Source organism: Triplophysa rosa, linkage group LG18 (assembly GCF_024868665.1).
Source record: "Triplophysa rosa linkage group LG18, Trosa_1v2, whole genome shotgun sequence".
NCBI classification, from domain to species: Eukaryota; Metazoa; Chordata; class Actinopteri; order Cypriniformes; family Nemacheilidae; genus Triplophysa; species Triplophysa rosa.
Genome location: NC_079907.1, coordinates 990,574 through 1,017,985, shown reverse-complemented (window position 1 = coordinate 1,017,985; position 27,412 = coordinate 990,574). Strand labels below are relative to the sequence as shown.

The following is a 27,412-nucleotide window of genomic DNA, read 5'->3' as shown; positions in this document are numbered from 1 at the left end:
CACTACACAATTAATACACTTAATGGATTAATAATCAAGGAAAAGTTTTTCTTTTTAGCAACGTAATGTCATTTAAGTCAGGCATAGGGCGGGCAGTCCTGACGGGTCCTGATTCTGCAGGTTTGTGCTGTGTCTCCTTCATCTCGTCCTCGCACAGGTGAATTGTGGCCGGTTCTGCTACACAGGTTCGAATCACATTAACAGGTCAGTGATGCTCTGGCAGGTTTATATGTGCTCTCTAAACGTGATATGATGTAATTATATCAATGAACCTTTAATGGATTCAGGTCAGTTTGAAACAGACGGAGTGAATGAACGAACGAGCGAACGAACGAACGAACGAACGAATGAAGGAATGAACGAACGAACGAACGAACGAACGAATGAACGAACGAACGAATGAAGGAATGAACGAATGAAGGAAGGAACGAACGAATGAATGAACGAATGAATCAATGAATGAATGAACGAATGAATCAATGAATGAACGAACGAACGAACGAGTGAATGAATGAACGAACGAACGAACGAATGAATGAACGAACGAATGAATGAATGAACCAATGAATGAATCAATTAATGAACGAACGAACGAATGAATCAATGAACGAACGAAGGAAGGAAGGAACGAACGAATGAACGAATGAATCAATGAATGAATGAACGAATGAATGAACGAATGAATCAATGAACGAACGAACGAACGAACGAGTGAATGAACGAACGAATGAATGAATGAACGAATGAATCAATGAATGAATCAATTAATGAACGAACGAACGAATGAATCAATGAACGAACGAACGAATAAACGAATGAATCAATGAACGAACGAGCGAATGAACGAGTTAGTTATTAATTGACAGTTCTCTGTTTATTGTTTATTTTATAGTTTTAAGATTTTTAGTTATTTTGAGAGAGAGCGGTATAGCTATAGAAAGAGGACGACAGAGACCAAGTTGGCAACTATATAACAGCTTGCCATAAACATAGAGAATCAGCAAATGGACAAAACTAAAACAGGTTGTTTTTGTATATAACTGTATACATTTTTTTTTGTTTCTTTGTTTGTTTATTTATTTTCTGTATCTGCATGTACACGGCTTTTGAAGCTACGTTTTAAAGGGGTCATATGGCGCGAACACATGTTGTTCTGTGTCTTTGGTATGTTATAAGTCGCTCATGCGTGTATTAGACGTGTAAAACTGCAGAAATGAAAGTGTGGGAACAAAAGAGTCATTCTATGTAAATGAGTTTCTATGAGGGAATGCTCACCCAGACCTGCCTGAAACACCTCGTGTAGCCACACCCCCACAAATCTACATCAGTTGGTGGTCTGATTTGACTAAGACCGCCCAAATGTAGACTCAAGTAAGGTGGGCGTACCTGTCAGTACAATTGAAGAGGAACCTGATGTTCCAAATATGGTCAGAGGCGTTACATTTCCCTCACACGCTTGCAGTATTCCACCAATCACTACGCACTGGTGAACTGGCCAATCACAGCACACCTCGCTTTTCAGAGCCATGAGCTTTGTCAAAAACCTGAGAGGCGGAGCAAAGAGGAGATACAAACATGCACGGTGTGTGGAAAATACAGCGTTTATCAACCTTAAATCCTGTAGACACATTGCATTACATCTAAAACAAACCATAATATTCCTTTTAGCCATGTCATATGAACCCTTTAATATTTACTTATTCTTTTAGCCATTGATTGATTGATTTTGTTTTGTTTATGTATTATTTATTTGTTGTTTTGTTCATTGCTCATGAAATGAAGAATGCTTTGGCAATACTGTATAAGTCATGCCAGTAAAGCTCATTTGAATTGAGAGAGGCAGTAGTGGGAGTCAGTGGTTTAGTGATGGAACATGCATATTTTAACTTTGGAAAGCAGTACGGCCGATATCTACAGAAACTGATTGCTTGAGAAATATGACAAATACACTTTTCTATCCATTAACAGACTACTGGTGGATTGTGGGACTGAGGACACAAAGTGGTTTAATGATTTTGTATACATGTTATGCATTTGTGAGTGTGTCACCTCAGGGTTCAGTCTATACTGACCAATGAAGTTTCTTTCCCCTACATAAGACCGAGTTGACTCTGACGCATCTGTTCTACACCATTAACAGGGTTCACATTCACACACTTCAAGTAGAAGTAGGAATAGAAATGTACTGTTACTAGATTTGCAAACACACCTGTGGAATATATGTGGCACACGCATGATTTATAAATGTATAGACACTCCAAACCATGAGTATAAGCAATGATGCTTGTATTTCACGCTCATGTTTATTTTTTCTAGATAAGATGGCGGTTCCTCCAGCGTACGCAGACCTGGGAAAGTCTGCAAGAGATATTCTCAACAAGGGCTACGGTAACATTCTTTACTTTCTCAGCTTCGTTTAAAACTGTCAAATAATGCATGACACGTTTTTCTTATGTATACATATTTTTTTGTATGTTGTTTTATAAGGTTTTGGAATGGTGAAGCTTGATGTCAAAACCAAATCTGCAAACGGAGTGGTACGTCTTAAAGAAGCAAAGAACATTTTTACTTGAGTTTACATGTCAATCTGTAATCAAGCTCAACTCTCTTTACTTTCTATATAATGTTAAGGATAATATAGTGTTAAGGTAATATAGTGTAAATATAATGTTAAGGATTCATCGGTGTGTTTTATTCCACCGATGTAAAAAAAACTGAACTGAAGCCCTGTGACAAAACATGTCAAGTAAAACCAATGTTTTTTTAAACCAATGTCTTTTATAACATGCAACTCATTTAACGCTGGTTGTAGATGGCACAGTAACATGACTGGCAGCGCATTTCGTGTTTATTCACATGGAGATGTAAGATCATTGCTTACGTCAGACTTTTATTTTGACAGGAATTCAAAACGAGTGGTTCTTCAAACATGGACACAAACAAGATCAGCGGGAACCTGGAGACCAAATACAAGTGGACGGAGTATGGACTGACCTTCACGGAGAAGTGGAACACAGACAACACGCTCGGCACAGAGATCTCCGTGGAGGACCAGGTGTGAAGACAATCGCACGTCACAAAATAAAAGTCTGATTCCATCGGCTTCTGTTTGTGACAATATTTTGTTTAACAGATCACTAAAGGACTGAAGTTGACCTTCGACACGACCTTCTCACCCAACACTGGGTACAGTGAAAGTAAACCGCCCGTACCTGTCTATGAAACGATTCTGGTGAGACTTACGTCCGTTTGTGTTGTTCGAACAGCAAGAAGAGCGGCAAGGTGAAGTCCGCTTACAAGCGTGAATATCTCAACGCGGGCTGCGATGTGGATTTCGACTTTGCTGGTCCGACCATCCACGGAGCGGCAGTGGTGGGGTACGAGGGCTGGCTGGCCGGATACCAGATGACCTTCGACAGCGCCAAGTCCAAAATGACCCGCAGCAACTTTGCCATCGGATTCAAGACGGAAGACTTTCAGTTACACACCCATGTGTGAGTCATGCGCTTTACACTCTTTTTAGCGATTACTGTTTTGAGTTGACCTTTAACCCTCACTATAGAACTTTAACGTGTAGCAGTATACCCAGACAGGTTACGGCGGGAGAAGAATGCCGGAAAACCTCACGCGCTGTGTTTGCGTTGCAGGAATGACGGCACGGAGTTTGGCGGCTCGATTTATCAGAAAGTGAATGATCGCTTGGAGACGGCAGTCGATCTGGCCTGGACCGCCGGCAATAACAGCACAAGCTTCGGCATCGCTGGCAAATACATGCTGGACCCCAGCTCATCTGTCAGCGTGAGTTTTTCCAACATTTCTTGTACCTGCAAACATATCACTGCTTCTAAACGTGCATAACGTGAAGCGTCTGTCTCGGTCTCTCAGGCTAAAGTGAATAATTCCAGTCTGGTCGGGGTTGGCTACACTCAGACCCTCAGACCAGGTACAGTTTGTGTTTTATTCAGATTCTTCATTCAGAAGTTCTGCTCTCTGTTTGAGAGAATCGCAGGAATGAACGTGGTTTCATCTTAAAATCACCCTGAAGACATTGTAGCTGATGTTGAAACCTTTTCTACAAAAAAATAAGCCTCAATATGTGCACACCGTACAGACACGCACGCACACTTTAAGATGGATGTCTACACAAAGAGTTGTACATGAGATTCACTATGTTTTCCACCCCGCTAAGTTATGAAGTGGAAACTTATTACCTCGAAGTTAATCAACTTCATTCTTTTGAGTAAAGAACACTAAACTCAAACTCAAAATAATTCATTTTGAATGAACTTCACTTTTCACGGTTACATTTATTTGAGTTTCGCTTTAAAACAATGATCAATGTTGTCATGAAGGAACAACAGCCAATTACAGCTGTAGCATCACCAATGTAGTGCCTTCAGATCACACAGGAAAGATTTGACATGAGTCTGTTTTCCTCCTCAGCAAATGCTCTACTCGTCTGTACAATGGTTGCCTCCTAAAATCACTAACGTTACAAGACTCGTCCCGTTGTAATTTTGATATAAATACATAAAACCACACTTTATTTCGAGATTTACTTCCAGTATCCAGTCCCCACAAAGCATGCTGGGAATCGCTCTGACGTCATCCGAAGATATAATAAAAATGTTTGAGTGAAGTGACTTCTTATTTTTGTGTCACTGGAACTCAAAATATCAAAATCATTAAACACACTTAAAAGTTTTAAGATAAATGAACCTTTTCACAGTTTTGAGGACAGTTCGCCCATTATAAATGAGCAGATGAGACTGTTGGGGAATACAGTGAATTAAAGCGGCATGTTTTCTTTGTTTCGCTGACAACTATCACACAAAATACTTTTTAGTCAATGCGTTACAAATTTGAGCAAAAATGTCTGATAGTTTTACAAAATAGAGCAGTGATCGGCTGGTCACATGTCAAATAAAACGGCTTTTATTAGACTGCCGATTCTTTGTCTGTGCTACATCATTTCAAAGTATTTAGTGTTGTTTAATTTGAACATCGATAGTATCCGAGCACTGCTCGTTTCTTTAAGGAGTGAACCTTGATATCAAAATATTTTCTTTTGGTTTTGTACGTTTCGTGACTGTTCGTGTGACATTCTGGCTGTGTATATGCACGAGTTGTTCTGTAACTGTGTCTGTTGTCACGCAGGAATGAAGATCACGCTTTCTGCCCTCGTGGATGGAAAGAACATTAATTCTGGAAGTCATAAACTGGGCTTGGGAATTGAGCTGGATGCGTAACACCAGCAGCCGTATGAAGAGGTCTCGGTCCGCTCAAATCATGCTTAATGGGAAATGACTGGAAAGAGAAGTCTGATATCTCTACGCACATCCGCCCGCACGTACTCCTTTCCCTTAAACTAAGCACTGAACCCAAACCTGAACCTCGTGACTCTGATATTTATTCATCATTCTGAAATCAATCTCTCTTTTGATCCGAGCTTCAGTGTGCATGTGTGTTACATCACATCATATTGATCATGTTCTCGGTGTTTAAGAAGTTCACCAGATTTTTGTCATTATTTACTCAAAAATCAACCTGTATGCCGTTTCTGGTGGAACACAGAGGGGAATGTTTAAAGCTCTTGATCCAGCGAACAATGAATGAAGTCTAGAAGTGCTGTGGTTAATATAAACTTGACGATTCTTGAGTTTTCCACTACTGAGTAACGTGAAGTTAATTTGCACATGAAGAATCTTCCATTGCTGCCTCTGTGATCTGTAGTTCTGGCTTTTGTTGACTGTTTTTGGTGCAAATCTCCCTGTAAATCTTCTCAGCGTGAGATGTGATGTCACTAAACACTTGGCGTAGATGTGTGCGAGTCGCCTTACCTGCACAACCATGCGAACACCCTTGTGTGTGTGTGTCGACCTTTGCAATAAAGTCTTCAAACAGAATCGTGACGTATTTGTACATGAATCAAGCAAGAAGAACTACAGCTGACAGGTTTAGACGACGTCTCATAGGAAGAAAAAACACTAAGCGTGCAGTAAAATGGTCAAAATATAATGGATATTATAACATTATAAATAGCAAAAATGTACAATCTGATAATACAACTGCGACTGTTGCTACAACTTATTGGTTAGTAGTGTCAAATACACCTTTAACCACAAAATTTATAATATTACTGATAAAATTCCAGCAGATTGTTAGATTTTATTTGATTGAAAACATAAAAATGTCACATTTAAACACCATCTTCATAAACTGTAGTTGGCACCATTAAAATGCAAAACATTGCCTTCATATAGTCACGTTTCAGTTATTAAAATACAACTTGTCTACCAATGAAACTCTTTGGCTCCGTTCTAAAACCCGACGAGCTGGTTTAACGTCCACTACATGGGCCGCATTCTAACTGAATCAGGATGCTGACTGATTAGGGTCCGCTTTAAAAACTATATAGGCAGCAGCTCCACGTGCTTGTTACAGTGCATTCTGGGATTGCCTTCTCATGTGGCTTTCTCCAAGATGAACTTATTTTCAAAAGCAGCCTTCAGGAGTGCGCATAAAACGCCACCCACATAGACCGCTCACTAGGTTTTAGAACTAAGTTTGATTCTGGTAGACGTTTTTCTGTCTGACATGGCACTGTTCGCTTTGATGAACTCAGAGTTTGAATGCTAACGTCAGCCCGTCGCCCACGGTGAGCATGCTCAGATTGATTCGGACGTCTCTGTGGAGCTTCTTGTTCAGTTTATCGATGCTAATGGTGTCCACGTCTCCATCAGCTGGATTCACCACTTGACCGCTCCACAGGACCTGAGGCAACATGATTATTATCGTTTCGTCTTTTTTTGATGAAGCAAACATAAGATCAGAAACGTCTAGCCTATGAACTGAAGTTGCATGAGTGTTTAGAAGCTATGATACAAAACCGTCAGATGTCTTGAAATGAATGTAAAAATGGTTCATAACATGTAACTTTTAAAACGGTTTTTGGTTATTCATTTATAATAAATTGTGTGTTTGTATGCTTACATTATCTATGGCGATGATTCCTCCTTTCCTGACCAGCTTGAGAGATTTCTCATAGTAGTTGTCATAATTGACTTTATCAGCGTCGATGAAGACGAAATCAAATGTTTCTGCTTCACCTGCAGCCAGCAGCTCATCTGACACCAAAAACATGATCGATAATCAAAGCCAAAGTAAACATGTTTCCCGTTTAAATGACCTTTATGTCACATACACTCTTTAAAAAAAGGTTCTTCAAAAGGTTCTTCAATGCCATAGAGGAATCTTTTGCTTCCACGAAGAACCTTTAACATCTTCAGATTATAAAAATGTAAGAAAGAGATGCTTCTTTAAAGAACCTTTATCTGAATGGTTCTTTGTGGAACCAAAAATGGTTCTTCTATGGCATCGCTGTGAACAACCTTTTGTGCACCTTTATTTTTAAGAGTGCCCACTGCAAAAAATGACATTCTTACTAAACATTTTCTTATTGTTTATAAATATCTTGGGTCACCTTTTTGGTCAAGAAAATGTATCTCGATTTAAGAATGTTAAGTCTTGTTGTAAGAACATATAAGAATTAGGAAAATTTATGTTTAAAACAGGCAAAAAAAATCTGCCAATGGGGTGAGGAAAATAAACTTGAATTAGGTACTTAAGAAAAAAGTCTAACTAAATTCAAGTTGATTTTTCTCACCCCATTGGCAGGTTTTTTTCCGCTTGTTTTAAACATAAACGTCCCTAATTCTTATATTTTCTTTTATAAAACGAGACTAAATATAAATATCTTACGTCGTTTTCTTGTCAAGAAAATGTTTCTCGATTTAAGACGTTTTCGATATTTTTACTAGAAAACAAGACAGAAATGCTTAGTAAGAATGTCATTTTTTGCAGTGCATTTCTTATCATGCGATTTACACTTTCTTTTATGATGACATTCAGCTACAGTGTGAACACAGAATAGGTTTAGTAGATTATGAATCGGATCAGAATGAAGGAATCCAGACGTTACCCAGTGTTTTCACTGCAGGCTGCAGACGCAGGTCTATTTTGTGCTCAACACCAGCCTTTGGAAACAAACATGAAAGAAATATGATTATTGAGATTTTTTTAAGTGAGAAATCAGGAGCATGATCATGATCATGTTAGACACGCCTGCTTTCACTTGATTTACACGCTTCGTGTCTGCAGTGAGTTAATAAAAGATTTCATTTGTCACAGCTATTAAACTATAATTTAGTCAGTGTTTGATATTCTGATTAGCTCACATGACTGCCAGAGCTTTGGGGCAGCATTTGTGTTTAGAAAATGTGCAGATGAAATCAAAACCAATCAAATCCCAAATCAGAAGTGGGTGGGTTTGTGTGCACATGAAAGGTCAGTTTCACAAATAAAAATCATTCCAGCTAACTGGGTGTTAACTGCGAACAAAATAATAATCAGTAAGAATATTTCATCTCTGTACAAGGAAACATTTACTGTCACATACACATGAATAGCAGGGACAAACATTTCATTTTTTTACGAAGTCAAAAGTCTAGTTTAAATATTAACCTTCACAAAGCAAGCTTGATTTCTGAAATTTAAAGGTTAACTCTTGTTTTATCTGATAAGGACAGATGCACGATTAAACAAAAAACGTCACAGTAGAACAATGCATAAATAAAGTGAGGATTGCAAAATTGAATTTCTTTTGAAAAGAAGAAGGATAAAATCTCAGGATTTAGGATAGTACAAATGTCTAATGATGACGTCCCGTGATGGTAAACATTAAGAATGAGTAAATATGGTTATGGTAAGGTTTATGTATGCATAAATATGGTTTATGGAGTAAATTTGGTTTTAATGTTAATTTTCATGTCACTTTCAGGTTTTTTTTCAGTGACTTGCCTCTTTCCAGAAAGGTCTGCCAATGTTTGTGAATTCCTCATTCACATCACAGGCAATGATTTTCCCATCTTCAGGCAGAGCGAGAGCAATATTCAACGCATTATAGCCTGTATATACACCTGATAAATACAAACACAAACACTCATGACTTCAGCTCCACTTTTTACATAAATAACTGTTATTTACATCAACAATTATACCTTTATTTTAGATTATGCTCTTATTTCATACCAATTTCAATAGCTTTCTTGGTTTTGATTAATCTGGCCAGATTGGCCATAAACTGTGACTGCTCACAGGCAACCATGATGAAGTTCAGCTGATGCTCCATAGATTTCTACAGATGAAAAACACTCTCATTGCACTGCTGAAATGAGTTAGTTTGATTCTTTTAAGCAACACAGGCAAACATAATAGAAAAAGAAACTGTCTAAAGATGATCTGGATATTACCAGACGCAGTTTTTTAAGAGCCGGGTGTTCTCTCAGAGAGTGATTCAGGAGATAATGCATCACTGGATCATCTTTTCTTCCCACGTGGCTTTTACTCGACATTCTTGACAATTTTGATTGACGTTTTCCTTTAGAAAAAAAATGAAATAAGAAATAACAGTTTTGAAATTTAGTTTCATACTTACATACATATAAAAAATAAAACCTCGTCTTAATCGTTGTAGTACTGATATAAAATTACATACTTTTACATTTACATATATATTGCATATTTACATGTATAACATATTTACATACATAGTTTTTAAAAAGTATTAAATATGTAAATTTGGATTTTTTTTAATAAACTAATATTTCACCAGCTCTACTACAAACGTTTAAAAAACGAAAAAGAAAAGATGATCAAATGAATTACTGTTAAACCCCCTGAATTGTTTTTTACTGTTTTATTAATCGGTGCGTGTTCCTTTAAACGCGGCTTGAAGTTCATATCAACGTTACTTCCGGGTGGAGTGAAGTTAAAGTCGTTCCCATTTCTACAATCAGTTGCACTTACCCACATAAAACCCCGTCACAAGTATTAACCCCAGTGCTGCAGAGCCTATTAGAGCTTCTGTGTGGATGTTGTGAAGTGACATGATTTGATTCTGCTCTCTGTCGAAAGATCTTTGAAGGTGAAGGTAAGAGTGAAGGCATCAACATGTGAACCGTATTACCGTAAAACACCCAACTGGACTGGAAATGGTCACGTGGTTATGGTCATTTATTCAAAGCAGAATTTTTTTGCTGTTGCAAGAGTGTTGAAATTGGTTATTGCATTCATAATAAGTTGACGTTTAAGTTGACATTTTTTACATAGTTTATTACTGATCAGTTGCATCATGGGGATTTGACTGCATATCAAAATACAAATATTTCTTATAGGCCTCCTCGTTTTATTCTAATAAAAATATATTATATTCAAATGGCGAAAACACACTGCCTTTACAGTAGTAAATACACAAAAATTACAATTAAACATACATTAATATGATTTGCAGTAGTTAAATCTTTACAAAGTTACGCGTTAAGTTTTGTTGAATCTATCCTCGACAATTTCGTTCATGTGCGCATGCGCAGACGTGTTGCGCTTATACTCTGAGCATTACTACCGCCGTCCATTTCACGTGATCGTTGCAATACACCCAAAATACGAATTATTTGAAAAACGTGTAATTTTGTTATTAATGTTCGATATCCCAATTTCTGGATAGTGCTATCCAAAATAGTCATGTTATTTCAACTCAATGCCCATGGACAATGCTTCTGGCAGATGTATTATTATTATAATTGAATCGCCCTTTATACAAGATTATAAACATCATTAAATCCGGATTTAGTCGCATTCATTCATAGATTAAATTCTGCGTCAAACACACAACATATCACATATAGAAGCGATTTAAGAGTAACTCACAGAGATGTGTTGCGTGGTTTCTCTTCTGCTGGTTTCTGTTCTAGTCTTCTCTGTAAAAATGGCTTCAGTTTGTGGGTGGAGATTCTCGACTTAAACGTTTCATAACACAATCATTATATATTAAACACGACAGGACAAATTCAACATCCAAACTTCTGTTTGAGAAGATGCTTTTAGAAGTGGCTGACACCGTTTACTGTAGTCCTTATACTGTATGTATCGATCTAGGCAAAAATATATGCTAGGGATACATTTGAAATAATTACTACAATAAAAATTGAGTATTAATAAATATAGTACATTGTTTTAACGTCTGCATAGTCGGTTATAGAATTTATTAAAAAATATTGATGCATTTCTACCATTTTAGTTGTTTATTTTTAAGTAACTTGAATATATTGTTGGCTAGATAAAATCATTACGAAGAATTTGACATTATACTGAAGAATAAACAACAGTTGATGCTCATTACTATATCAATGCTTCAATTTCAAGTCTGATATAGCCTAATGTCCCTAGAGGACATTAAACCTGTGCTCGTGTTTACAAAGCTTCTATTTACTCTGTTTGTTTTATGTAACTCCATTTCATTAGTTTGCCAAGGTAAATCATTGCTTTAAATTTAACTGCAGATGTAAAAATGTGATGTGGGAGAGTTAGTTAAAATAGTATATAGATATAGTAGTATATAAAACAGGCTTTCTAATAACAGGGTTTTATAACAATATTAAATAAAAACATGTCAAAATTATGCATGCTGGTTTATGAATAGTCACATAAAGATCAAATCTAAAAATATGAATTATATTCAGATGCACATATTTCTCTATGAAAGAAAGACTGTATTTCATCATGTCCGCCGGCAGGTGGCGGTGTTATCAATGCCAAAATATATTCTGCATGTCATGATGACTGCACAACTAATAAATCACTGCAGCAAAGGGCGCAGTAAACCCTCTGGAGCTTTCGTTCTCTCAACTAGAATCGGCTCAGTTCTCAGTATCATGAAACCATTAAGGCAAAAGATTGTGTTTTTAAAGGAATCTTTTAGGAACCCTGACCGCAGATAACGCACAACAGTGTGTTCATTCTCTTCACAGCTAAAATAGGACTTGCAGTGTGTACGTTTCAGACTAAAACCTACACCCGCTCCAATCTTCCACTGCAGCATTGCAAACACGGTCTGCCACGGCCCTGTTCTGCTCTAATAAATATCACTGCTTGTCATTCGTATCATTTACCCAACTCGTAAACAACAGGTCAGGATCATTAGATAGGAACATCTGTTCCACACATCCCAGTTGTACGAAACGTGTAGCACCTGTTCTGTGATGATGCTGCCAGTCTGTTACCATGACAACCGCTAAATAACACATCAGGAAGTACCTCGCGCACCTGTCACCCGCTGTCACTCGCACGTTTGACACGAGAGCTTCATTGCTCCGAGATTGCACCGCCGACAGACGCCGCGAGGTGACGCTTGATAGATGAGCTTCGGTCTGTCATGTGTGAAAGGCACATCCTGAGTTCACCTAAATCTGCTCTGTGTACAGTTAAAGAACGTTTATGGAGTTTTTCCGTTGGATTGACATCACAGGCGTGTGTCAGAGTGACTTATGGGCTGTTGGCGAGTCCAAAGCCTGAGCGCCCAGCTGGCATCCATCACCCCAATGAAAGCCATAATTGGGCAACGGTATTCTTAATGAAATCACTGCAAAGACCTTATTGAGAAGATTTGAGATGTTTCACGTGCGTTGAGCACGTGTGGAGCGTAAAGGATCTTGTCGTCTGTTTCTCACGTCGAGACTTTCTGTCCTCTGTGCAACACAAGCAGAATGTTCACATGCTTCTCTTGCATTCCGTCTCAAATCTCATATTTCTACGGTTCTGCCTTTTCTCTCTTGAATCGCCGTCATCCGTCTCTACACAGGCACCAGAAGTTCTGCCTGACATCTTTTTGCATGGCATCGAAGGCTTGATATATAACACAGGCTTGATATGACATGCGGGTGAGTAAACGATGAACACCAGCGCCAAACCTATCAAACGGATGCTTAACGCGAGCTCTGCAGACTGATCCTGGAACAGGCCGCATGTGTTCAGTATATCAGAGAGCCGTGGCTGTCTGCCGGGAAGAGAAACTGCTGTTCAGGTGATGACGAACAGATTTTGTGCAGTGAAACATAATGCAGATCATGATTGTTTATCTGGCAGCTGTGTTCTGTGTGTCACGTAACTCTTTAGAGAGATGAGTTTACCTGTCATGCTGTGTCTTAAAACGGCAGATAAAAATCATGAATTAAAATTGACCCACATCATATCTGTGGAGCGTAGGAGGACTGATGTATGGCCTGACACGGTACATCAACCCCGGTCGCCCTGGCAACCGCATCACGGTGCACTGGCAACCAATCACAACACACACAGGCATCATGGCATAAAGTTTACGTTGAATTTTCATCCGATCTATAATATATTAGCAATGGATATGATATGGTCCAGTTAGTTGGTTGCAAACTGATAAGACAATACAACACAACTGTCTATGAAATGGTGGATTATCTCCAACATGAACAAATATACTATCCAAGGTGTTGTGTATTGTGTGCTCGTGAACAAGAGGTTTCACGCTGTAAAAGGATTTGAGCTTTGACACTGATGTGATATTTTGCGTTTGTGTGGAAAGCAGTTCAGAAGATTGATGTTACTGACATTAATGTGATAAAAGAGTTCAGATGAAGGCTTGTATTGTTGTTTTCAGTGTTTTTAATATCTGTTTGTATGCAGGCGGAGCAGAATAGTGACAGATGAAGCATACTAGCGTATAGCACTACCGACTTCTACAAGTACGCACACGCACGCACACACACACTGAAATCTTAAAATAAAATAAAAAAAGTTGTACATTGCAGCATTCATCTTAATGGTACTGTATGTTTTTCGGATCATCGTTGTGGTTGAATTCCTTTGGATTTCATGTTGACTTATTGAAATGAATGTGTAATGTTAAAAGTTATGAAATCTTTCAGTTCAGGAGAAATGTCTTTAAATGCTCCGGCGAGACACGCTGGTAATTTTTCCCTAAGATTCGACATCAGTCTGAGCTGAAGAGCGGACATCTGTTTCCCCAGACAGTTTCACCGCTTGTGAAATATTACAGAGGCCGACTGCTGTGCTGTCTTCAGAGGGGCCTTGAGAAACTCTGATGGAGACGATGCCAGAGCTGATTTAAGCTCCTCAGCGGGGAGAACTTGGACTGCAGTTTCAAGCCGAAGCACGAACAGATTCTGCCCTGGCGAGAGCCGGCGTATTTAAATACTGTCTAAATGACTGTGTGCGTGTGTTTGTGTGTGTGTGTGTGTGTGTGTGTGTCTGCGGACGGCTGCTTGAGACTTCATTTATCTTACTTACAGCACATATGTTTAGAGGAAACCGTTTCCATCTGTGCGTGTGTGTGTATAAAGTGTGAGTTTGTGTGTTTTGTGGATGTGAGTGGATGTATTTGGTATGGTTTGTGTGTCAGGTGTGTGTATGCCTGCGTGCGTGTGCATACATGTGTGTCTGTGCACATTTGTGTGTTTGGTGTGTTAATCTTGTATGTGTATATATGCGTGTATAAGATGTGTTTGTTTGTTTGTTTGGATACTGTGTGTGTGTGTGTGCGTGCGTGTGCGTGCATACATGTGTGTCTGTGGACATTTGTGTTTGTCTGTGTGTCTGTGCACGTTTGTGTGTGGGAATATACTGTATGTGTGTTTGGTGTGTCGATATTGTATGTGTGTATGTGCATGTATAAGATGTGTATGTATGCGTGTGTGTTTGTGGATGTTTGGATACTATGTGTGTGCGCGTCTGTTTGTCTGTGTGTCTGTGCACATTTGTGTGTGGGCATATATGTGTGTTTGGTGTGTTGATATTGTATGTGTGTATGTGAGTGTATAAGATGTGGATGTTTGTGGATGTTTGGATACTGTGCGTGCGTGCATACATGTGTATTTGTGTACATGTGTGTTTGGATACTGTGTGTGTGTTTGTGTATGCTTGCATGTGTTTGGAGTGTGTTTGCATACATGTGTGTTTGTGTATGCGTACTGTGTGTGTGTAAGGTGCGTATGCATGCATGTGTGTGTGTGTTTGGTTTTTGTTCATGCATTGATGCTCAGATGCATGTACTTTAAATACTGTAAATAAAAACTCAACAGAACTTCTGTCAGTGACGCCGGGTGTGTGTTCAGTGTGTTTGTTGTTAAATCTGTGGCTAGTTTTCTGCCCCCACACAGATTTGCGCTCTGCAATTTATTTATCAGACATAATTTGTGCTTCGAACATAAGTGTGTGATGTTGCTTTGTTAGCAACTTGACTTTTCGTGCTGAGTGATGGTGTGACCAACAGCTGCGTGTGCATGAGGTTTCCACATATAACTGTACACGAGTTTTTAAAAAGTAAACATTTTGTTTCTTTTTAATGGACTGAATAGACTTATTGCAATTTGTTTACATTGTTTATATCTGTTTACATGGATACACAATATTCCTATTTCTATAAATGTTTACGTTTACTTCTGTACACAGTGCAGTACACCTCTCAGTGAAAGATGACTGTAGTATTGAAGACCAATTACTCTGGTACTACACCCCTGTGCGGTGTTGTTTGTCTCTGCTTGTCATACTGAAGGATTCACTGCTCAGAAATGCAGATCTTTCTTCAGACAGCTCGATTATTGCTTGAGGGTTTTGTACGGGTTACAGATTTATGAGCGTGCGGTCGATTCGTGTTTTTTTCTTCTTGTAAGTTCAGCAGAAGACCGAAAGAGAGCAAGACCATCGCTGCCAACTCAACTCAGTGGAAACGTGTTTAGACCCAGAATGCTTTGCTTCGGTTTGTAACTCAAACCACGCTGTGATATAAATGAATATTGTTCAGCTCTGTGACTCTTGGAGTCTGTCATGGTGAATATTTTTGGCCAGTCTGCACACCGCAGAACACGTTCTAATGCACGAGGTCAAGCCAAAAAATGACAAAAATGCACAAAACCAATAATGCTGTGCGGTGAAACAAGTTTCATGTGCTACATTTAAACTGTGTTTTTTTTCTTCTATTTTAAATGACAGGGAAGGATTTTCTTGCATACATGCGTGACATTCATACAGATGCAAAGGTGACTGGGAGTTTAAAAATAATTTTATTTTTTGAGTAGAAAGTTAAAGAATAAAAATCACTTGAAAGGTTAAAAAATACCAAGCCATTTAAGAAGATTATCTTAAATTGTTGACAAAGGTTTTTCTTAAAACTAACATTTTAAATAAATCGATCATCGGTTTTTTCAGGGAAAGTGGCAACAAATGTCAAATGTTAATAAGTGTTTTGAAGTATCCCAGAATGCACCTGGATGAGAGATATTTTGTAGTTTGGCATGAATGTAATGTAATTGTACACATAATGATGAATAAGTGCTTCACCCTATGAGTGTTGATTTATTAAACATGTTTATCCCCGTTTTGATTCAATTTACACATGCCAAAATAACCGTAAATAATAAAGAATGATAAGGTGTGTTAAGACTGAAGTTGTTGTGTTTTTGCCAGATTTTCACCGTGATGAGCAGCTGTGTGTGATTTGCAGAGGAACAGATTGATTCATTCTTCTGGAGAAATACAAGGATTAACAGAAAACTGCGGGATGTTTCTTGAAGTGGAAAGAAACATGATACCAACGGTAATACTTCATTTTTTTATTCAAACATCAACACAATTTTGTTCATGTTTTAAGAAATGGTGTGACGTTTGGTATGTTATAAACTAGTGGATGTGTTATAGAAATATTCATGACTTATCAAAGCTAGACTGTTACCTGCAGGTTTGCATCAATCTTGTGATGTCAATGTAAAAACCCTGTCATGTGACAGACTATCAGACCCCAAAACTTCTGAGGTTGCCAGATAACACATATGCTAACCCACATAAAAATACTGTAGTATTCTTTAGTATTTAGTATATTTAAAAAATCCTAGTATTTTTGAACTTCACATTAAAATACCTTTATTTCAGTTTATCAATTCACCAGTGCAGACTATTGTAATATTACAAAGTGTAATACTCTACAGTTTACAACATTTTACTATAGTAAAAACTAAAGCATACTACAGTTTTTGTTTTCATTTAATGCACCTGAATTCATGTTTCAGTTCCTGTTATATATTTAAGATCAAATCTTAGAGCTCAAATTATTCCTTGTTAAACACTCATAAAACTTTTGCAAAACATCAAGTCTCATGAACAAAACGTTCTGGTTTATATTTGGAATATTTAAAGCGCAAAATAAGCTTTGAGTGTTTTGAATTAGACGACATGAATAATTCGTTTTAATGTCATCTTTCTGAAGAACACATTTTATCCATAGTTTTTCCATAAAGCGTCTATATTGGACTATACTGTATATATTTCTTTACGTATTTATTGCAAGGTTAACAGATTATAAATGAAGACAAATTTAATGTGCATATCACTCATATTTCCTTTCTGAATCATGAAGTCAAATAATGGCAAATTGGCAATAAATAAATGTCAAATACAAAATCAGACTAGATGGAGTAGTTCTTTTAATGGACGTTGTTTTCCCTGAGTTGTACAGTAAAAACGTTCTTAAACGTTTAAAAAGCATGTTTTAAAATAATATTCAAGTAAAGTTCAAATTTAGAATTTTGGTTGGATATCATTACACAGTGCGGCTTTATCACGTTTCTTATAAAAAAGTCATCATCAGTTAAATAAAGCCATGTGAGTCGTGTTGAAATATGTTGTTTTTTATTTCTCTCGCTTTAAAGCTAACTTTAATAAATAACGGCCCATTAATAAGTCCTGAGATGAACACACACGCACACACACAAAAACCACGGACTTATTTCTCACTGATATCCGAGTCCGTGCGCTGTGGTCAGTCTCTGTCCGTATAGCGCATATGGAGAGTAAAACTGACCCGCGGCTGCAGGAACCGGCACCGGCGCACCGTGCGTCGGTAGGGGGCTTTTGGAATACGGGTGATACCGTGTGCCCATCCCGAGCGCGTGATGCGGACTCCTGAGAGCCAGCGGGGCTCCGTTGGGGGATATATGACAGGCCATTGCTGCAGCAGTTAACGAGTTCGGATATCCTGACACGAGCTTTTCCGCGCCCATGAACGCGGTGTGCGTCCGCAAATGGGCCAGAAGTTCCTCTGAACACGAGAAGCGCTTGTCACAGGGTCCGTTCGCGGATACCCAGTTACAAACGTGCGACTGGGACTCGTGTTGGAGCATGAAGCCGTACGGTTACAAGGGGTGTCCGGTAAACGAGGGCGCGGAGGCCGACAGAGGGTGCAGCGGGTGGGTGGGGTACATGATGGGGTATCCAGACTTCAGGGCCGTGTCGTGCGAGCTATTAGATGATATATGGCTGGCGCAGTGGTAGCTCATGCAGAACGGGTCTCTGCACAGGCTGGTGGACATGATGGATGGCGGGGAGGCTCCGGCTAGGGGACTCGACCCCGCCTTACTGCTGAGAGAGCCAGCGGGACCGGCCAGCTGAGCATTAATCAACTGACTGCTGCTGGCCTTACTCGGGTCCAGAGTCACCCCATGGTGCAGAAAGGGCTGGGGGTAGCTGGCGTAAGGCCCTGTTAGCGTTCCAGGGTAGTGTAGTCCTGCAGGGGAGATGGGAAATACGGTGTGGCCGGGTCTGAAGGGCGAAACCGGTGCCACGAGCCCTGATCCGATCGCAGATGACGCTGAGGACGCGGGGGCCGTGTCAGATGGGGAGGGCTTTGAAGTGTCCTGTGGTTTGTTTGTGTCGCTGTTACTCTCAGTTCTGCTTGGGTTGGTGGGGGCAGAATTATCCGGCGTTGAGCTTTTGTTTGTATCGTTTTCCCTTTTGCTCGTTTTATCGCCAGATTCCGTGCGTCCGGGCTGCGGAGACGCAGAACTGCACGAACTTGGACTGACCGTCCGTGGCGTGTTAGGCCGGCAGGTGGCACTCGGAACGCGGAAACCCGACTTATCTCCACCCGAATCTTTCCTCTCAGATGATTTAGAATATGGCTTGAAACAAGATTTGTCCTCTACCCCGATGTCACTGATCTTCAGTGGGCTTGATTTCGAGTCCTTGTCCGACGTGACCGAGGAGAGTTTGGCAGAAGACGGGGAATCAGATTTCCCGATCTGAGAACATGTTTGCGCGAGAAGGGCGAGCGGACTCTTCTTGGCATCCAACTGTTAAAACAAGAGAGTTTTATGGTTTGTTTTTAGAATTATACATGTTTTCAATGACTAAAAAAGTAAGAAAAATACAGACGCTGTCCTCTTTAAGTTTGCGCTTATTAAGGCACATCTGTGCTCGCCCGATCTCTCTGTTGCGCACGCAGACATTTCGAGACTTAAACAGGTTATATTTTTAAAGTTGTTTTATTTATGCAGCGTAAGTTTTTTAAACGTGCAAACAACGCCTTCTTTGATCTTAAATCTAAAACACTACAGAGACATTCAATCAAACACAAGAGGTTTTTGTTTTGCTCATAGCTTCATATGGTGGTCATTAGTACATTTGGCAACTATCATTTTATTTCACCGTCTAGCTATTACAGAAAATGTTGGAATGGCAGTTTTTAAAAGAAACGAATAAGTCTCCAACACATAAACCCTACACCCGCGCATGCCAATCACTTAACAGTTGGATTTATATTTTATTTGTTTAACAGATGGTTTGGTTTACAGATCAACTTCGTAAAAAAACATGTTCGTTCCCACAGATGTATGGCACTTCTGTAGCACAGTGGAACTCCTAATAGGGAATGTTTACATATATTAACTGCAGCAAATATAATTTATGCTTGTGTTTTTCTGAGAATTGTACGATAAAATGTATTTTATTGTTCGAAAAAAATGTTTTTACTTTTTAATATTTAAGTAAACAATTGTTTCCACTATTTTATGTGAAAACCTTATGAATATAAATCATTACATCGGTAAAACAAAACGCGCACCATGCGTTGGCAAATATTTGGCAAATGTTAATTAAGATTCTTCACGGAAAAAAGAGCTGTATATTCAATACATGAATCCATGATGTAAAGAAAAACATGAATAAAATGTACCTCGATTGGTCCGATGTGAATGGACGGTAAAGGCTGCAGATAGTCCGGGTGCAGAATGTGTCCGGTGCGCGCAGTGAGCATTTTCAACACTTTAACGGGTAACCGGTTCGCCTGGCGCTTCGGGTGTGCGGGAGGCAGTGAGTGCTGAACGGTTTTATGAGTTCGGTTCTTCTCCCACACTAGATTAAATAAAGCAGACTCCGAAGGCAATGTGATCATGTCCCACTTCTCTCCGCGTAATGTGGAAACACATCTGTAGAACGAGTGTTCCTTAAAAAGACCAAACAAATGTGTCCATATAATATGGAAAAAAGCAGAATAATCCTTAAATGTTCTTGACGAGAGACGCGTAACAAGAGAGCTCAGAGCGCATCTTCAGTACACACTTGCGTAACGCACTTACATTCAGCACAGCTCGCGTTCCTCGCGTTCACGAGATTAAAACCTTCACCGTCCTCCAATCAGATCGCTCCGTGAAGTGATTGACAGCGCAAGGGGATATGATGCAAGCAATGTGGGCGTTCGTTTTTCACATATCAAGGAGTCCAAAACACAAAGTGCATTAAATATATCTAGTGTAAATAAACAACATTTACAAACTTAAACTGATATAATGCCCAGAACATTGGAGCAAACTGAACCATCTTAAAATAAAATGTATCATACTGGAGACAGGTAATATTTCCAAAATCATGATTATCCAAAAGTCAAATTAAACTGAATTAAGCATAAATGTCATATCTGGACGTTTAAAGGCATGCAGACATACATTGTAGGCTATACTGAATGGAGATCTGTTTATCTATAAAATAAACATACACGTCTATCTGTCTCTCAGTGAAATAAGCACATGTCTGTCTGTCTGTCTGTCTGTCTGTCTGTCTGTATGTTTGTCTGTCCGTAAGCTCCTTTGTGGTTTAGGTTTGCATTGGCCTACAAGCGTCTGTGTATTAATTTTTTACTAATAGAGTGTTCATCCTTATTAATCATGGCGTTATCTTGAAGGCATCACATATAATAACTTTAATCCGAGCGCTCTCTGGATAATTAAAGTGAAAACACACGGGTGATGGATGAGAGGCAGATATGGTGATGGATGACCGGGGGTTGCTGTTCTCGGCGGCGGCTGTCAGCTCTCGGTACTGCCCGTGAGTTATTAGGCCCAGAAACTCCCCCTTTATTGTGCGGGTGATGGATGACGCCCAGCACACGGGCGTTATTCCATAATGGGAACACATTTCAGACGGGCCATATTTCACCACGGCTAAGTAGAAAGTTTTGAACGCCGCCTCTATATTTCACATCCCTCTGGCACGTTTATGGAGAACTCCACGCATGCAAATACAAGTGCACGCTATAACCTTGAGTCTGTTTGAACGTTCCAGAGAAATACATAAGAAAGCACATGAATGACAGCTTTCTGTGGTTTCGTGATTTGTTTGTACATGTTTTAATGTTTACACGTTGATAACAAGGTTTTTAAAGGCATGTTAACACATGACAATTTAGTGTGACAACATGCCCCGATATGGGGTCAGCATGAATTAGGTTTGAAGGCAGAAAGTAACCTCACCCTGATCAAGATAATAATAGTAATAATAATATGTTTTATTTATATAGCGCCTTTCCAGGGCTCAAGGACTTTTTACAATAAAGGCAAACAGTCGTACAAAGAAAACAAAAACACCAAGCACAGCTAACAATCAGAAAATAGGTGAGTTTTGAGCAGTGTTTTGAATTCAGACAAGTTATTTGAACAGCAGAGAGATCTTGGAAGGGAATTCCATAATTTGGGTGCAAGGATACTAAAAGATCTGCCCCCCATGGAAGAAAGATGATACCGAGGGACAGCGAGACAGAGTCAGAAGACCGAAGTGAGCGAGAGTATAAGGGAGGAGCAAGTCGCCGAGATACCGAGGAGCCAAACCGTGAAGACATTTAAACAGCAGGAGCAGGAGAATTTTAAATTTGATGCGATAGGCCACTGGTAGCCAGTGCAGGTCGACTGAAATTGGGGTGATATGGGCAGAACGTTTGGTGCAGGTGAGTATCCGTGCAGTAGAGTTTTGAATGTACTGCAATTTAGCAATGGAGCTGGCAGGTAAACCAATGAACAGAGCATTACAAATTGTATCTCGCTTTGATTATTGTAATTTACAATAATCAAAGCGAGATGAAACAAAAGAATGTATTCCGTTTCTGCATCTTTTATGCTAATAAATGATCGAAGCTGGGCAATACGATATAGATGGCAAAATTCTGATTTAGTAATGGCGTTGATATGAGACTGGAAGGAGAGAGTGGAATCGAAAATGACACCAAGATTTTTAACAGTAACTGATGGAATGAGAAGAGTACCAGTGATGTTACGGACACAGTCAGAAGGAATTTTGGAAGTAAGTGATGGGATACCAATAATAATTATCTCTGTCTTGTCCATGTTGAGTTTAAGAAAATTCGAGTTAAGCCATGCTTTTATTTCATCCACACAGTCAGAAATTTTCTCAATTTGGTGGGCAAAAGATGGCCTACAAGTTGTATAGATCTGAATGTCATCAGTATAAAAATGATAGTTCATGCCATGGTGATGTAAAATCTGACCCAGTGGTAATATATATATGATAAATAACAGTGGCCCGAGCACAGATCCCTGGGGGACTCCTTGCTTCAGGGGGGCAGTGGGAGATCTAGAATTCTGCACTGAAATGTAAAATTGTCTTTCATGGAGATAAGAAGAGAAGATAAAACTTTGACATTAAGCCTGATCTGATGTTTTTAGTGTGTTTTATTGATTTTAATGTTTTTGTTTTGTCAAGTTTACGGGGAATTGAACGCTGGGCATGGGTGAAGCCTCTAGAAGACCCTGAACGCTGGTCAAAGGTCAGGATATTTATAACCAAAAGGCTGAATTTTCAAGATGATAAATGAACTTTAAATTCTGCAAAAAAATATTTATATATGAGATGGGTTCTTATATTAAATACAGATAATGAGAAGCATTGCTTCTATTGCGAAGTGAGAGATGTTTCTTCAGCAGAGCAGAGATGAAGCTCATTATCTACTCATTAATCTGCGTCTCAGAAGCATTGATCAGGATCTGCTGGTGTAGTACAGAAGAGAAAACGGCATTAAACACCACAGAGCATCTGTGTTGCACACAGCAGCGGTTAAATAAATCAACAGATATAACATGATGCTCAATCTTTATCTGAAAGATTTCTTGTGGTCAGGACACATTGATGCTGATTCAAACACAGATGCTTACAGAAACCAGAGTAAACACTTTTTGTGTTTGTTTATACCTGTAGTTCTGTTAAGAACCCTTAACAGAATCAAATTGTCAAAATGAACAATTCTTATTTTCGTATGTAACTGATCTGTGCATGTCAGCATTTTTTTATCAAAAAACTTTCTCTCCCCTCCAAACAACATCTTTTTCCCCCAAAGGTCTGGCAATGCGAGGTTTAGGGGAGGGGCTTCAGTTTTTTTTATAATAATCGTATGTTTTAATCAAGCCACGCCCCACATTTGTTCTCAATCCAGAAGCCGTTGTAACTTCGATATACATCACCGTTCGGATAAAAAGACCATCACCAAAGAACTTCCCTTTCATGGCGGCTTTAAAGGAGTAGTTCACCCAAAAGATGGTCACCGTTGACTTTCCATAGTGACTATGATCAAGTCAATGGGGACCATTTTTGGGTGAACTATTACTTTAAGAGTCAGTTGTTTGTTTTCTTGGCAAAACTAAACATTTTGTAGGTTCCATATAAAGCTGACGTGTGCAGAGCCAAAAGTTATTTTTTGCTGTTCTTATAATAACAATTTGGGTTTTATAATAACAAAGATTGTGTTGGGATAAAGAAAAAAAGTCATATGTGTTTGTAGTGACTTGGGAACGAGTACATGATGACAGAATCTTTATTTCTGGATGAACTATCCGTTTTAAAACTTGAAACTCTGAGCTGTAAAACCCATCTCAGTAGAGATGACAGAAGCTGCTGAGATGCCAACCTGCTCCACCGCACAAACTGACGTTGATACGACGCGTTTCTGATGCCGGCATTCATCTCATAACAGGTGCGTCTCAGGTGCAGACCAGTTTAAGATGCGTTTGAAGAAGGCTTTCACGATAGCGTCACGTCATGTTTATTTCTCCGGCGGCATTAACCCGATCGAGCCGTAAGTAACGGTTTGAGTCAGTGTGAGTATGAAGGTTTTGTGACATCTCCTGTTTCAGGATGTCTTATGAATTAGTTAAAGCCGTGGACCTCAGAGTGTCTTTAGGACGTCGAGAGGAATATAGAGTGAAGGATTACAGACGGACATCCATTTATCAGCAGGTGGATCCGGGAACTGCCAGACTGCTGTTATGCTCTGGAATACATTTGACTACTCCGGCATTTTCGACTGCCACTGGAACCAATTCCTGCAACATCTGCAGCCGAACAGCTCGACGTGTGCCACATCACTGTCTTAAGAACACTGCTGATGTTCGGAAGGGTCCATCACGTTTACTCGTATTCTTATGAGGATCATTTCTCAGAGCTTTACTTGTTCAAAATGTACTGCTAGGTCATACCCATACAGTTTTATTTTACGAGATAGCTAGTTCATATGAATTTGAGCGGTGGTTTTAATATGCGACCTGATTTAGTTAGCTAGAGTTGTGTGTTAGTAACACAGTATTTGTTAACGTTAGTAAATGTATGAACTAACACTGAACAAAAATTGTTCATCTTTTTTTAATGTTAGTTAATGTCAATAGGATTGTTCATGTTCGCTCATGGTGCATTAACTAAGATTATGCTTTGAGTAAATTATGAAATTAACATCAACTAAGAGGAAAAAATGCTGTAGAAGTATTGTTTATTGTTAGTTTATGTTAGCTAATGCATCAATTCATTGTTTACAAATACAACTTTATTCTTAAGTATTAGCACATTTTCTTTTGTCCATTTCAACATTACGAAGAAAAATGTTGATTATTCATTTGAAATGTGGTATTCTTTCAACGTTTAAACACTTTGTATTCCAACTTATACATCTATTAGTAAACCATTAGAAGTCAGAATCGCTCAAGAAGAATAAACACAATTGCTTTGCGTTTCTATTGAAACACTCTCTGTTTGGCTGAACAATGGCTGACTATGCTGCATTTCTTGCAGTTCTGTTTATTGGCAGCAAAGACTCATCTTTTTGTTTCTTCGGTTTGATCTGTTTATTGTCACTGATGTGCAAAGAGTTGTGGATCTTACAGATGAATTTTAGGAGTGCTGGTGTTGGTCTTGTCCTGGTCTCAGTTTAGGTGGTCTCGGCTACAGCACTACAGACTCCCGCACGTGTGCATCTGAACGCAGTATCAGGTTAAGTGCATTAAGGCAGTGATGAGATTAATGTCATCCGAGTGCCTAGTCTCATCTCAAGCTCTCTGAATGAATAGTCTTACTGTGTCTCATGGACCGTATTAAAGATTACCTGCCCGAGAAACTTCCATCAGGATGATCAGAGGGGAGGCGGAGTTGAGACAGTCAGGTGTGGATGAATAACAGTACAAATCTCATACGATGATGTGATCTGTCAATTTCAACATATACTGTATTTTCATGTCATTTTCTCTTTTTGTTCAATTAATTTTCATCTTGTTTATAATTCTTATTACACATGTTGTTTCAATGCATGAAGATGGAGGTGTAAATGAATGTAGATTGTGGAGGTAAAATAATCTAAATTTGGGTAAATTTAATGAGAAATGTTTAAGTTCATATTACCTTCAATAATATTGACTTTTGATTGCAGACGTGACCAATCTGAGCTCAGTTTGACACATTGTTGGCGTCTCTTCTCAAACACTAATGACAGACACATTTCTGACTCTTTCTCAGAAAGATAAATATCTGAGACACAGATGAGATCTAAACAAAAGCTTGCTCTCTGTTTAATCTCATTCATAGCTACAGGGCAAATAATTGACATTTTAAACAGATATCATCTGTGATTTTCATTTCGTATAGGCATATAATTTCATTAGATTTTCAGCTTCTGTGAAGTTGTTATCTATGAGTTTCTCTCGGGCTGAGGTTTGTGGAGTGTCTGTATCAGTATCAGAAACTGTGGAAAGCGTCTGTAGCAGCTCATGTGAATGAATGATGACGTGTGAAAGCGATCTGTAGGTCGACAGGAGGCAGGTACTGTGTGATCTCTACACAAAATCAATCCGCCTCAGCTGCAGGGCATGCTGGGATTGGGACTCTTTCATGAGATCGTTTGAAGTTTTAAACTTGAGCAGAGGAGAGTCATTTAGGATTGAATGAGAGAAGTGATGTGTGCACAGACCCTGCTGTTGAATTCACTGCTTTATGTTGATCCGTGTTCACCTTCACATGTCAGATTAAAGTGTTTCAATAATGCAGTGCATGAAAATCAATCACAGAAACTCATATCGATTGCTTCCCTATCATCATTTCTGTTTGAAACATGAAATTGCATGTTAGTCTATACTCTTATCTTAGTGCAATGACATCAAATTGACATTTGCTGTGAAATCATACCTAATTATTATCATTTTTAAAAGCTCACTGTTGTGAATCATGGTAAAATAAGGAGATATTTTTAACAAAAATAAATTCAGATTTACTTGCTCAATAGTTGTTTTTTGTTCATTAAACAGAAAAAGTGACAGATCGCAAATTTAATAATAATATTAGCATAACAATTTGACTGAAAAGTTGAACTGAAAAATGAACATGAATTTATTTGCTTATGTTTATTTAGTAACCTAGACAATTATAAATATGTTGTCACGTATGATTGAATATAAAAACTGATGTGCGGTACCTTGCAGATTTTTGTTCATTTTTAACCAGAAAAAATAACGTGATGAGTAATATTTTGTCTTCGTTTTAAATCATATTTTAAAACCTTCCTCACATAGGAAAAAATCCTTCATGATTTCTCTTGCATCTCACATCTTATGCGAGACATTTTTCAATCCATAAATGAATTTTTAGACTGATACAATTTCACATTTTTTTAAATGTTTTTTTTCATGGTTCTTGGAGAGCTTTCAGACCCAATGTTTGTGTTTAAGGATCTGGGCAGTCGTGCTGGTGTCCGTGTGAGACTGATCTGAGAACTGAGATGGGGTTTGGAGTCCCTCAGTGATCCACCTGTAGCGTGCCGTGATGTTAATGAGAGTCTGTGTGTCCTGGTGAGCTTTAATCTCAAACATTACTTGCACTCGGATTCACCGCATGCTTCTCTAAATACACATTTACATTGTTCATTTCCACTTGCTGTCCGTAGTCACAACATTTTCCCCCCACAAAATGACATTTTGATGGATTCATGCTGCCAGTGAATCACTGGAGAAACCTCATTACAGGAGAACTCATATTTAATGTGTTTTACTGTGTCAGCTCATGGGTTTTGAGGATGAGCGCTCATCGTGCAGCCTGTTCTGTTGGCATCTGCAAAATTTGGCAAGATTTTACTCGGATAAATGTGCACCAAAACACTGCA

The 27,412-nt window shown here is 38.9% G+C and overlaps 3 protein-coding genes and 1 long non-coding RNA gene across 5 annotated transcripts in view; 2 read left to right on the top strand and 2 right to left on the bottom strand.

The window, feature by feature from the left end:
- Positions 1-88: 88 nt before the first annotated feature.
- Positions 89-6,023, top strand: LOC130569321 (voltage-dependent anion-selective channel protein 2-like). Its single transcript, XM_057358906.1, has 9 exons — positions 89-204; positions 2,317-2,388; positions 2,488-2,537; positions 2,903-3,055; positions 3,134-3,186; positions 3,267-3,494; positions 3,648-3,798; positions 3,886-3,943; positions 5,158-6,023. Exons 2-9 carry the CDS (start codon positions 2,322-2,324, stop codon positions 5,247-5,249), a joined length of 852 nt encoding a protein of 283 aa, XP_057214889.1. The 5' UTR covers positions 89-204; positions 2,317-2,321; the 3' UTR covers positions 5,250-6,023.
- A 127-nt stretch (positions 6,024-6,150) lies between these two features.
- On the bottom strand, positions 6,151-10,887 carry LOC130569322 (catechol O-methyltransferase domain-containing protein 1-like). 2 transcript variants are annotated; one of them, XM_057358908.1, is made up of 7 exons: positions 10,768-10,887; positions 9,312-9,439; positions 9,091-9,196; positions 8,860-8,978; positions 7,982-8,036; positions 6,994-7,127; positions 6,151-6,774 (listed from the first exon to the last, which is right to left on the bottom strand). In XM_057358908.1, the coding sequence occupies exons 2-7, from the start codon at positions 9,411-9,413 to the stop codon at positions 6,622-6,624; spliced, it is 669 nt and encodes a 222-aa protein (XP_057214891.1). In that variant the 5' UTR covers positions 9,414-9,439; positions 10,768-10,887; the 3' UTR covers positions 6,151-6,621. The 2 variants fall into 2 exon arrangements, with proteins under 2 accessions (XP_057214891.1, XP_057214890.1); XM_057358907.1 differs by lacking the exon at positions 10,768-10,887 and adding an exon at positions 9,868-10,749.
- A 5,271-nt stretch (positions 10,888-16,158) lies between these two features.
- The window catches only part of LOC130569112 (uncharacterized), a 38,194-nt gene continuing 26,940 nt past the window's right edge, over positions 16,159-27,412 (top strand). Inside the window, exons 1-2 of the long non-coding RNA XR_008964786.1 lie at positions 16,159-16,483; positions 26,982-27,101. This is a non-coding gene — a long non-coding RNA (uncharacterized LOC130569112). The remainder of the gene's footprint in view (positions 16,484-26,981; positions 27,102-27,412) is intronic.
- LOC130569111 (zinc finger protein 503-like) lies at positions 16,536-20,292 on the bottom strand. Its single transcript, XM_057358504.1, has 2 exons — positions 19,892-20,292; positions 16,536-19,010 (listed from the first exon to the last, which is right to left on the bottom strand). The coding sequence occupies exons 1-2, from the start codon at positions 20,108-20,110 to the stop codon at positions 18,075-18,077; spliced, it is 1,155 nt and encodes a 384-aa protein (XP_057214487.1). The 5' UTR covers positions 20,111-20,292; the 3' UTR covers positions 16,536-18,074.

Bases quoted from the DNA above. Each gene is read 5' to 3' on its own strand.
- LOC130569321 (XM_057358906.1), top strand. From the start codon at position 2,322: ATGGCGGTTCCTCCAGCGTACGCAGACCTGGGAAAGTCTGCAAGAGAT. The intron at 2,538-2,902 runs GTACGTCTTAAA...TTATTTTGACAG, and splicing joins CCAAATCTGCAAACGGAGTG to GAATTCAAAACGAGTGGTTC. The intron at 3,799-3,885 runs GTGAGTTTTTCC...TCGGTCTCTCAG, and splicing joins ACCCCAGCTCATCTGTCAGC to GCTAAAGTGAATAATTCCAG.
- LOC130569322 (XM_057358907.1), bottom strand. From the start codon at position 9,949: ATGTCACTTCACAACATCCACACAGAAGCTCTAATAGGCTCTGCAGCA. The intron at 7,128-7,981 runs GTAACGTCTGGA...TTTTGGTGTCAG, and splicing joins GCCTGCAGTGAAAACACTGG to ATGAGCTGCTGGCTGCAGGT. The intron at 6,775-6,993 runs GTAAGCATACAA...ATGTTGCCTCAG, and splicing joins GAATCATCGCCATAGATAAT to GTCCTGTGGAGCGGTCAAGT.
- LOC130569111 (XM_057358504.1), bottom strand. From the start codon at position 20,110: ATGATCACATTGCCTTCGGAGTCTGCTTTATTTAATCTAGTGTGGGAG. The intron at 19,011-19,891 runs GTACATTTTATT...TTGTTTTAACAG, and splicing joins TTCACATCGGACCAATCGAG to TTGGATGCCAAGAAGAGTCC.